This window comes from Pristiophorus japonicus, chromosome 13 (assembly GCF_044704955.1).
Source record: "Pristiophorus japonicus isolate sPriJap1 chromosome 13, sPriJap1.hap1, whole genome shotgun sequence".
NCBI classification, from domain to species: domain Eukaryota; kingdom Metazoa; phylum Chordata; class Chondrichthyes; family Pristiophoridae; genus Pristiophorus; species Pristiophorus japonicus.
This window is the reverse complement of record NC_091989.1, coordinates 32,880,621-32,892,753: the sequence shown is the minus strand read 5'-3', so window position 1 is coordinate 32,892,753 and position 12,133 is coordinate 32,880,621. Positions and strand designations below refer to the sequence as shown.

Below are 12,133 nucleotides of genomic sequence, written 5' to 3'. Positions count from 1 at the left end.
CCTGCACCACCGGCACACCGTGGCTGCAGTGTGTACGATCTACAAGGTGCACTGCAACAACCCGCCGAGGCTTCTTCAGCAGCACCTCCCAAACCCACGACCTCTACCACCTAGAAGGATAAAAGCAGCAGGTGCATGGGAACACCACCACCTCCAAGTTCCCCTCCATGTCACACACCATCCTGACTTGGAAATATATTGCTGTTCCTTCATTGTTGCTGGATCAAAATTCTGGAACTCCCCCCCTAACAGCACTGAGAGAGTACCTTCACCTCACAAACTGCAGCGGTTCAAGGAGGTGGCTCACCACCACCTTCTCAAGGGCAATTAGAGACGTGCGTGTGTCTTTCTACCATCCTCATGACCATGACATGGACACTGTATACCTCAGTGAACCGTATTCCCAGCAGTTAGATCAATGGAGCTTCAGTTCTATCTGCTTGCTTTGCCAGTGACGCCCACATCCCATGAACGAATAAAAACAAATTCTACCCATTAAAGCATCGACTAACAGGGTTCTCTGGAACCAAGTGAAAAGAATCCCAACCCCAAGTGGCAACTCTATCCCATTGGGTTCCATTGTGACCCAGGCTGACCAATCAGTTAACAACAGACAACTGAAGTACCACATACTTGCTTGGCTTAAGTTTTGGATTAGAGTCTGCCATGAAGGGCTGACTTAGTTCCAAATTTCCATCATCCGGTAAACCATCTTGGAGCCACCTCAACTCCAAAGAACCCCACTTACCCAACCTCAAAGGGCCATCGTCACTAGCTGATAATTAGGCAATTGACAAGCACAGGTTTGAGCCTTGCTTGAAAGGCAACATGGTAAGCAGCACAAGTCCTCTTAAGACGTGCGTGTGCCTTTCTACCATCCTCATGACCATGACATGGACACTGTATACCTCAGTGAACCGTATTCCCAGCAGTTCGATCAATGGAGCTTCAGTTCTATCTGCTTACCTCTCTGGAAATCAATCCTCGTAGAATCCAAACTATGGATATTTAAACAAGTATTCTCATACCTAGCCTCCAAGTAATGCTCAGTTTCGTCAGCTAACATATCTGCCTTCTGGATGGAACAACCTATATAGAGCAACTTCTGGTGTGCCAGCAACTTTTATGTTTTTAGGCTGGGCTTATTCATCACCAACTGCTTAATTCAGGCTCTTATGTGAGATATGCTAACCATAAGGCTGACTCTCCCTCCAGGGTATTCAGTAGCAAGTTGCTGTAGATGGGACTCTCCTGTTCTATAACTATTTCTATCTTTTTACCACACCTTTGTCCTGCATCTCAAATTTGTAAATAGAGGACTTACAATGTTTAATTACGGAATGTTACTGTATATGCTCTAAATGGAAATTAATGCTAGATAAGTTATTGAAATAATTTGCAAAAACTGAGATAAGACCAAATTAGCAAAAGATACATCTACATAATCTTTTTAGAGAATCTTTTGCTGCAGCTTTTTTCCTCCCTCTCCCAAACTTGTCTCTCTTGCTAGGGTGCTCAGAATCCAACAGCCCCATTGCACCTCTTCCAAGTTCTTCATGTATGAGCCTTAGGCAGCTCTTAAACTGTTGAGACCATCATACCAAGGCATTCATGTTCTTACATGATGTACACACACCAGTATATTCCAGCAGAAGACAATGAAAAGCAACCAGGAGCAGAAACCCCGGCTGATTTTTCCATCCCGTCATAGAGGCACTAAAGCCAATAATTTGACAAGATAATCTGCAATTTTGAATTACTTTACTGTATTGTTGTTCAGTATCTCTTTCAACAATGGAACCCAAACAAATATTTAAGTAAGTGGTTTAATATAGGGGCAGTAAATGCTGCTTTTTACAGTGTCTACATTTAAGGACAAAGCAAAGATGTGTTATCTATAAAACTTTGGTACTTCAGAGCATATTATTGGAAGGAGTACTGTACTTTGAAAAGGCTTACATGTGGTTAAAAAAATATTCAAATGGCTTTCATTTTGTTTATGGTTTGGTATGATAGCTTACTTATGCCAACAAAATAAATAATCTTTAATTATATATTTTCTTGAATTGCTGAATGAGCGCATGATCTGGAAGCTAAGTTTAGCCTATTTTATGGTTCAGTGACACTACAGGGAATTATCCAAACCTCTCAACAATATTCATCCGTTATAATTTTTGATTTTACTATCATTTTGAGCATGGAATGTTAGACAGCTATGAATCACTACCAAAAATCTCTGCTTTTCATATTCAAATTCTAGTTTCATAGGGCGGAATTTTAAGGAGTAAGGCTCTGAGGCGGTCAAGTAACCTGGGAGGCCGGGTTTTCCGCAGGCCTTACCGACTTTAAGGATGCGCCTATTTGTACTGCAAAAATGGCCACCATGCTCCACCCCTTGTGTATGATTGGTCCCCTTGGAGGATAAGCCACACCCTGAAGTTTCACAGGAATGTGTAACTGGAACCACCCATCCCACTGACTTTACAAATTGTAACTCGTTCTACTTTGACTTCCTGAAGTGACTGAAGACAGAGCTCCCCAGAAGACGGCAAGGACCAGCCAAAGTGCCTTACCCCAGTCCAAGTGCATCCCCCCCGCCAAAGATGGGGTATTGTGCATGGATTGTTAACAGATTTATTGGGTATGAAGTGAATAGTGACAGTGTCATGACTTCTGGATATCATCCACTCCAACGATGTCCCTTGTAGGGAGTTGGAAGAACGTGATCCGTCTTCCCCGAGTTCCCTCTCTCCCCTCCGATCCCCTCCCCACCCTTGTCTCCTCCCGCCCCCCCACGCCCGTGACTCTCCCCACTACCCATGTCTCTCCCCCCCCAGACTCTCCCACTCTCCCCTCAGCCTCTCTCACTCTCGCCCAGTCTCTCTCCCTCTCTTTCCCCCAGTCCCTCACTGGCCCCCCAGCCTCTCTCTCTCCCCCAGCCTCCCTCTCTCCCCAGCCTCCCTCTCTCCCCCCAGCCTCCCTCTCCCCCCCAGTCTCTCTCTTGCTCTCTCTCCCAGTCTCGCTCTCTCCCCCAGTCTCTCGCTTGCTCTCTCCCCCAGTCTCTCGCTCTCTCCCCCAGTCTCTCACTGTCCCCCAGCCTCTTTCTCTCTCCCTCAGCCTCTCTCTCCCAGTCTCTCTCTCTCTCTCTCTCCCCCCCAGTCTCTCTCTTTCCCAGTTTCTCTCTTTCCAAGTTTCTCTCTCTCTCTCTCTCCCCTAGTCTCTCTCTCTCTCTCTCCCCCCCAGTCTCTCAGTGTCCCCCCCCAGCCTCTCTCTCTCTCTCAGCCTCTCTCTCTTTCTGCCCCCCCCCGGTCTCTCTCTCCCCCCCGGTCTCTCTCTCACTCTCTTTCCCAGTCTCTCTCTCTCTTTCTCCCCCAGTCTCTCTCTCTCTCTTTCCCAGTCTCTCTCTCTTTCTCCCCCAGTCTCTCTCTCTCTCCCCCAGTCTCTCTCTCTCTCTCTCCCCCGCAATCTCTCTCTCTCTCCCCGAGTCTCTCTCTCTCCCCCAGTCTCTCTCTCTCTCCCCCAATCTCTCTCTCCCTCACGCTGCCACTCTTGGCCCCACGACCGCCACTCTTGGCACCACGGCCACGGCTCTCGGCACAACAACCGCCACTCTCGGTGGCACGCCGGCCTTCTCGGCCCTCCAAGAGGGGTTGGGGTCGGAGCGGGGAGAGTCGGGGGGAAGAGAGTCGGGGGGAAGAGAGTCGGGGGGGAAGAGAGTCAGGGGGGAAGAGAGTCGGGAGGAAGAAAGTCGGGGGGGAAGGATAGAGAGTCGGCGGGGTGGGGGAGAGTGTCGGGGCCTCAGGTTGGCAATTTCTGGCCTCAGGTCCTGCTTCACGGCACCACGTGGAGGGAATGATTCAGGGCCGGGGGGGGTGGGGGCGGAGCTCAACAGGGGGCGGGGCTTGACAGATGCATGTCTGTCAAAAGAAGTACAGTACAAATAGTTACAATGCGACTTTAATGGCAGGGCCTGATTTGCATGCGAGGCCTTGGTGTCCCACCCACAGCCAGCCAGATTGAGAGGCTGGTTGGCTGGCTATGGGTAGGTAGGGCAGTGCCTGCATAGAGGAGGGAGGGAGGGTTCGCCTGGGGGCTGGGCTGTTAAATGGATTGTGGGGGGGTAGAGGATCGGTGAAAGAAAGGATCGGAGCGGGATGATTGGGGTTGGGGGGTGGTGGAATGCCTGGAGAGATCATTGGAGGCCTCATGAAGGGGTCTCCGATCGCGGAGGGTGGGTTAGGCCGGGACCCTGGATCCAGGAGGTAGGTACAAAGGCACTTACCACCTGGATCCAGCAGGCCCCGTCTTGCTATAACTACTGGGTTTCACGAATTCTGTGAAACCCGTCCACATGCAGTTGAAAACAAAATGGAGGTTAAAAAAAGAGGCTTCCAGCCTCATTACAATATATAAATTAACGTTCTGCCCTCTGGGAGTGGGTTGGTCGCCAGCCCCCATCCCGCTCCCCCCCCACCCCACGTCCTGCCTCCATTAAAACCAGAAGTGGGTGGGTTGGAGGCAATTCAGGTCAGGAATCCAATTTTAACTACCACCCAGTACTCCAAATCCACCCGTTTTTTAAGGTTAAAATTCCACCCATAGATTCTACTGTTGTTGTAAACCTCTAGCTACTTCTTTCTATTTGCTGTTTTTATTTCTTATTAAAGGGAATACTGGATACTATGTCTACTAATTATGACACTATTACTCAGCACAGGGATAAAGAGGGAGATGGGATTAGTGGATCAACGGAGAGGATGTAGATCAGTAAAACTTCTCAGTATGCCAGGAAAGATTCTTGATGGGAAGGTGGGGGGTGGGGGCCGGTTGCAGGAGGGAGTGTTAGTTGGTTTGGGGCATCATTGGAGAAACAATGCTTGAGGGTGTCAGCAGATAGCAAGGTTTCATCTATATCAAGATAGATTACTGCAATAAAGTGTGAGATTTAATTTTTGGTCTGGAATTATGTACTTTGAAGCAGCCTAAATAACTTATGAGGAGCACCACTCATACAGAGTGTGTAGAAACATCTGAAGTCTGCAAATGTAGGGTGATACCTCAAAAGAAGAAAGTTGTTAATATCTTACATCAACAGAGGGAATCATGAAGGCCATCTGCAGAAGTAACAGTTCTCAGAAAGAGATGATTTTTATATCAAAGAAAAGAACTTTCATTTACTTAGCATCTTTCACAACTTCAAGACATCCTAAAGTGCTTCACAGCCAATGAAGTAATTTTGAAATATAGTCACTGACATAATGTAGGGAAACGCAGTAGCCAATTTGTACATGGCAAGGTCAAATAAACAGCAATGAGATAAATAGCCAAATCTGTTTTTGGTGGTGCTGGTTAAAGGATAAATATTTGCCAGGCTACCATGAAAGCTCCTCTGCTCATCTGCTAATACCTGTAATACCATGGGATCTTTTATATCTACCAGAACGTAGACTTGGGATTTCTCTCATCTGAAAGACTACACCTCTAACAGTGCAACACTCCCTCAGTACTGCACTGAAGTCTTAGTCTAGATTATGTACTCAAGTCTCTGGATCAGGGTTTGAACACCTTCTGACTCGGAGGTGAGGGGGCTACCACCTAGCCATAAATGGATATCTTTCTAATGCTGAGCCACCCTGTGACTTCTGTGAGGAAAGGTATCGTGAATCATTTGGCCTTCTGAGACAACTTGTTACGTGATTGCTTTTTACATTGTAATTGCCTATTATAGCGCCACCTACTGGTGCTGCAGGTAAATGTTGACATTAGAGAATTTTCAATACAATTTGAAATGGAATGCTGACACCCACTCAACATTTTAAATATATAATAGATTTCCCCCAGCAGCAGCTGCTAGTTGCATTCCACTGCCTTTCCCTCTCCCTCATGGTTGCATCTTTCCTTTTGTCTCTCCCTCTCTCTCTCCCCCCCATTCCCCTCTCCCGCTCCGCCCCCCACCCTTACTGCAGGGTGCAGGGTGACTTGGACAGGCTAGGTGAGTGGGCAAATGCATGGCAGATGCAGTATAATGTAGATAAATGTGAGGTTATCCACTTTGGTGGCAAAAACAGTAAGGCAGAATATTATCTGAATGGTGACAGATTAGGAAAAGGGGAGGTGCAACAAGACCTGGGTGTCATGGTACATCAGTCATTGAAAGTTGGCATGCAGGTACAGTAGGCGGTGAAGAAGGCAAATGGCATGTTGGCCTTCACAGCGAGAGGATTTGAGTATAGGAGCAGGGAAGTCTTACTGCAGTTGTACAGAGCCTTGGTGAGGTCACACCTTGAATATTGTGTACAGTTTTGGTCTCCTAATCTGAGGAAGGACGTTCTTGCTATTGAGGGAGCGCAGCGAAGGTTCACCAGACTGATTCCCGGGATGGCAGGTCTGACATATGAAGAAAGACTGGATCGACTAGGCTTGTATTCACTGGAATTTAGAAGAATGAGACGGGATCTCATAGAAACATATAAAATTCTGATGGGATTGGACATGTTAAATGCAGGAAGAATGTTCCCGATGTGGGGGAAGTCCAGAACCAGGGGTCACAGTCTAAGGATAAGGGATAAGCCATTTAGGACCGAGATGAGGAGAAACTTCTTCACTCAGAGAATTGTGAACCTGTGGAATTCTCTACCACAGAAAGTTGTTGAGGCCAGTTAATTAGATATATTTAAAATGGAGTTAGATGTGACCCTTACGGCTAAAGGGATCAAGGGATATGGAGAGAAAGCAGGAATGGGGTACTGAAGTTGCATGATCAGCCATAGTCATATTGAATGGTGGTGTAGGCTCGAAGGGCCGAATGGCCTACTCCTGCACATATTTTCTATGTTTCTATGTTTCTTACTGGCTCCTTTTTCCTCACTCTCACTGGCAGCATTTTTCTTCTTCTTCCTCCTCCTGCCTCCCAATCTTGCTGGCTATATTTTCCTTCCTCTCCACCTTCATCCAACAATGGCTGAAATTTCTGGTCTGTTTTCTCAGCAGCTTTTTGGTCCGAGAGCTCTTCTGCCTATGGAACAGTTTTTGTCCTCAGCTGCCCATCACCCTCACACACCCTTCTCTCTCCTTACCTCTCTCATCCTTCTATCTCCTTCATGCTTTCCTCCTCCCTTCCTCGCTCCTTCCCCTCCCCCCTCCCTATCACTTCTCTTCCTGTCCCCTTCCCTAACCTTTTTCTATCGTCCTCCTGCTTTGTATTTCCTATCCTCTCTATATCCTTCTCTCCCCACTCCACTCCCTCTCCATTCCTGTGCCCTTATGCTCCCCGCTTCCTTTCCTACCAGCTCTCAACTGCCTTTTCTCCTGGTTTAGTCCAATTACCCATCCTCCAAACCTGCTTGACCTGAAAGTGCTCTTGGTCTTGACTTCCCATGTGCAACACCATAGGAGATTGACTGTTAGATATAAAAGGCTTAACATAATGTTCTTATTTTCACAGACTTGGCGAAAGTTCCCACCGATATCCCTGTTGAAGTTCTGGAAATTGATCTCTCCAGAAACAAAATCAAGCAATTGAATGCCAAAAACTTCATGAACTTTAAAGAATTAGAAGTATTAAACCTCAGCAACAATGCAATTGAATACATAAATCCTGGTAAGAATATTTTCATGCAATAACATGCAATAGTTATAATGTAGTTTTAAAACAAATACAGGGTGAAACTGCATAGTTTGCAAACAACCAAATCCCTACTACATTCAGAGTATGGATGTGCAAATATTTATCCGGATAAAATTCTCCGTCTATTTAGAATACTCCTAAATAGGCCGCAATGATTCAGAAAGACCTTTGACATTTTTGAATCACTCTTGATAAATTTTGAAATAGTTTATTAATAAAACATAACTTGATGTAACATAAACTGAAAACAATTGTTTGGATCTACTCTTACAAACTTTGTGCCATGTAGTGGCAATTTTTTAAAAAGACAGCACTTTTTTTTCATTAGATGAGGCCATCAAAACAACTAAAACATTTTTAAAATTTCATATGAAGTAATTTTCAAGAAAAATTTTTTTCAATTTCAGCTGCATTTGCTGGTCTTTTACGCCTGAAGGAGATGGATCTATCTTGGAATAATTTAAACAACTTTGAATATGGCGTATTGGAGCACCTGTACTTTATACAGAGGCTAGTTCTTACTGGAAATCGATGGAGGTGTGATTATCAAATCCACTACTTGGCCTACTGGCTGCAGGTTCACTACAGTGTACAGTATGAAGGCCTTGAGTGTACAACGCCCAATGAGTACAAGAGCTGGACTGTGCAGAACTACATCAAAAAATATTATGAGGATTGCCCCAAGGAAAAGGCAATAGCAGATTTTGATACATATGATTCTGATAAGTTAGAAAAGGAAGAAATCAGAAGGATACCCTGACGCGTTGAAGTATAAATATTTCATGCTTGCATTTTACATATGAAATAGAACTACACATAGAATGAGCATGTAACCATATTTCACACAGCCATTTAGATATGTCAGAATCACTTGTTTCCAGCCTGCCTTGGTTATATTATAGCATTATGATAAATGAAAGCTTCAGATTATGCATATTCAAACTTGTTCAAGAAATGTCACATAGGTTTTTTTTTATAAGACAACTGCATCATATTAGTACTGAGAAAAATTATACCTATATTTTATATTATCGCTTCATTTTTTTAATGAAACATTTTACTCTTTGTAATATCCTAGAAAACAGATAGTCAGTAGCAGTACTAGATAAAGAATATACCACCAAAGGACATCAGACTTTCTAACCAATGAGCACTTTGAATGCCTTGTTACTTTGTGATGCATCTTATACACTCTTCTTGTCATGTGAAGAATTCTGATTATGCTGTGCATTGAGAATTTTTGCAAGATTTTTTTCTTTGTGTATCAATATGAAGAAACCAAATAGCAAACCCTCATTTAACTGCCATATAATCAGTCATTTCAGATCTGTTAGCCAACTATTTTAATGTATTTGTCTTCCTCTCACTAACTGTCCCAGCTTTTCTCTGATTACCTTAGCTTATCTCACGCTGCCCAGGGTCAGTCTCATGTAGCATGTCAGCCAAAATGAAATAAGTGTTTAACCATACTCCTGAACATGGGAGAAGCTATAGAAAAGCTGTAATACTATAGAATTTTTTCAATACTAATCAACATGGTAATCACCACTGCTATTTTGGCTCAAATACTGCATAGGTTGGAGTGGAACAGCGAGAGCAAAGTTGGGACAGTCACAGAAAAGTGTGAAACATAGAAACATAGAAACATAGAAAATAGGTGCAGGAGTAGGCCATTCGGCCCTTCTAGCCTGCACCGCAATTCAATGAGTTCATGGCTGAACATTCAACTTCAGTACCTCATTCCTGCTTTCTCGCCATACCCCTTGATCCCCCTAGTAGTAAGGACCTCATCTAACTCCTTTTTGAATATATTTAGTGAATTGGCCTCAACAACTTTCTGTGGTAGAGAATTCCACAGGTTCACCACTCTCTGGGTGAAGAAGTTCCTCCGCATCTCGGTCCTAAATGGCTTACCCCTTATCCTTAGACTGTGACCTCTGGTTCTGGACTTCCCCAACATTCGGAACATTCTTCCTGCATCTAACCTGTCTAACCCCATCAGAATTTTAAATGTTTCTATGAGGTCCCCTCTCATTCTTCTGAACTCCAGTGAATACAAGCCCAGTTGATCCAGTCTTTCTTGATAGGTCAGTCCCGCCATCCCGGGAATCAGTCTGGTGAACCTTCGCTGCACTCCCTCAATAGCAAGAATGTCCTTCCTCAGGTTAGGAGACCAAAACTGTACACAATACTCCAGGTGTGGCCTCACCAATGCCCTGTACAACTGTAGCAACACCTCCCTGCCCCTGTACTCAAATCCCCTTGCTATGAAGGCCAACATGCCATTTGCTTTCTTAACCGCCTGCTGCACCTGCATGCCAACCTTCAATGACTGGAGATAAAGTAAAAGTCAAAAGCTGGAATGGATGTTTCAGCTCTTACATAAGAACTGATAAGGATCACAGTTCGAACCTTGTTATAATCAATGAAAGTATTCAGGAGCTAACAAATTAGATTGCTATACCAAGCTAGCCTTGTCACTAAGTCTTACTGATATAGTGGACTGTATTGTATCTCTTAAGTGTTCTGAACTGAGTGGACTGTCTTGCATTTTAACAACGGGTAACAATCTGCCTGGCTAAGGTCTCAGAAATTCTTTCAAATGATATGTAGCTGTTTCCAGTTTCTCTAATTGACTGTAGTCACGCTCTTCATTCCTCGCTAAACCAGTAATCTGCTGCTAGTCTGACCTGATTGAATAGTCACAGGAGTTGTTTGCACTGCACTAAGAAACATGTAAACACTGTGGTGGCCTGCGAGCACCATCGGAGTAGGCTGGGGAGCGGATGGAGCAGCGTTTACATGTTTCTTCATCGAGCTGAGACCAGGCTTCATTTCAGGAGTGGAAGTATTGCAATTTCAGCATTACTATCACTCCAGGGAGCAGCATGTGCTGGAGCAGGAGAGCAACAGCAGTGAAGAGGGTCGTCACCAAGATCCAGGTTGGTGATTGGAGCGTGGGGGGGGGTACAGCAGGAGCAGCGAGGTTGGGGCAAAGGAGCGGCGAGAGATTGTAGAGGGATGTGTTCGGGGCCCTGAAGAGGCGCGAGTTCGGGACCCAGAAGAAGCGAGGGCCCAGGGGTAGCACGGGATAGCCCACACTGCGATATGAGTGCGCACTAGGTCCGTGAAGCAGAACTAGTCTCCAGTCGTCTTGGTTAATCCTTGCCACTGGACCAAGACCTAGCTCTGTCAAGCCTGTGCGGTGGCTGGTGTGCAACGGCCACCACACGTTAAAAAAAAACCATGCACAGTCATCATCCACCCTTCAAGATTTAATTCAGGACCTGGAATTTTAGGTCCTTCATTGAAACACCTGTGAACTTTTTGACGTGGAAGCAAGTCATCCTCGATTCGAGGGACTGCCTATAATGATGATGATGACTAATGACCAGCACAAGTGTCAAAGTCTTGTACAGTCCCATTGCAGGTCCCAATGGTATGTTGCCTTCTATTCCACTCTATTCTTGATTTTGGGCTCCTCCTAATCCACTCTGATCCTGATTTTCGGTTTATTTCCCCATAGATGAGATACCATTAGTAGGGGATTGATCTGCTCCATTTCTGTCCTAGGCCAGTTTACCTCTCTTTACACAACCTATTCACTACGGGCTCTTCAGGATCATCTAATTAATATCAGGCGTAGTGCAGACACTTAATCGGCAGTCCATCCCAGCTGTCAAGTTACTACAATTTCTTTAGATTCACCAGCACACTTCACCTCAAACGTATCATTTTTCTATGTAAACATAATGGGGCAATTTTAATTTCTTATGCCTGATGGAAATGAGACAGAGGTGAAAAATTGCAGCAGTGGAATTATGCACAATTTCCGCATGCTACTTGCCCGGCACCATATTGCTTCTGGAGTTTTTATGTGTGTATAACCAGTCTATTGTGTTAACAAACTTAATTTGTTTGTTGATGATGAATTTTTGCTTTGTTTTGGATTCTTATTCCATCTAATTTAATGTTTTATTCCATTTTGTATTTTGTCTTATTTTTAAAGCTTGAGAAACATTTTGTTACAATAAAAAAATAAAATGTTATACATGCTGGGAAAAGGTGATGTCCCATATTGTGGCCCATATTCTGAGTGTCATGGGGTAATTTTAACCTAACCTGCCAGATGGAAGACTGACAGGATTGCGTCAAGACACCTGTTTTACACCCTCCCAATTTTACTCTCCATTAACTTTAATGGAGAGTAAAATTTAGCAGGGTATAAAATGGATGGCTAACCCTAACCTGCCTGTTTTCCGCCTGATTAGATTAAAATTAACTCCTCAGTGTCCCCATATTGATTGATATTTTAGAGGTCTGTGTCCTACAGTGCAGAGGTAGGAGGTTAAGAACATAAGAACATAAGAAATAGGAGCAGGAGTAGACCATCTGGCCCCTCGAACCTGCTCCGTCATTCAATAAGATCATGGCTGATTTCATCTTGGCCTCAACTTGACTTTCCTGCCCTCTCCTCATAACCCTTGACTCTCTTATCCTTCAAAA

General features: G+C 44.6%; 2 protein-coding genes across 5 annotated transcripts in view; one reads left to right on the top strand and one right to left on the bottom strand.

Annotated features, from left to right (window-relative positions):
- lrrc17 (leucine rich repeat containing 17) overlaps window positions 1-8,541 on the top strand; it is a 56,226-nt gene extending 47,685 nt beyond the window's left edge. The window contains exons 2-3 of the mRNA XM_070896625.1: window positions 7,445-7,600; window positions 8,035-8,541. Coding sequence (XP_070752726.1) covers window positions 7,445-7,600; window positions 8,035-8,387 — 509 coding nt within the window. The 3' untranslated portion in view covers window positions 8,388-8,541. The remainder of the gene's footprint in view (window positions 1-7,444; window positions 7,601-8,034) is intronic.
- fbxl13 (F-box and leucine-rich repeat protein 13) overlaps window positions 1-12,133 on the bottom strand; it is a 491,421-nt gene that overhangs the window by 238,990 nt on the left and 240,298 nt on the right. The gene's annotated exons all lie outside the window — the stretch shown is intronic.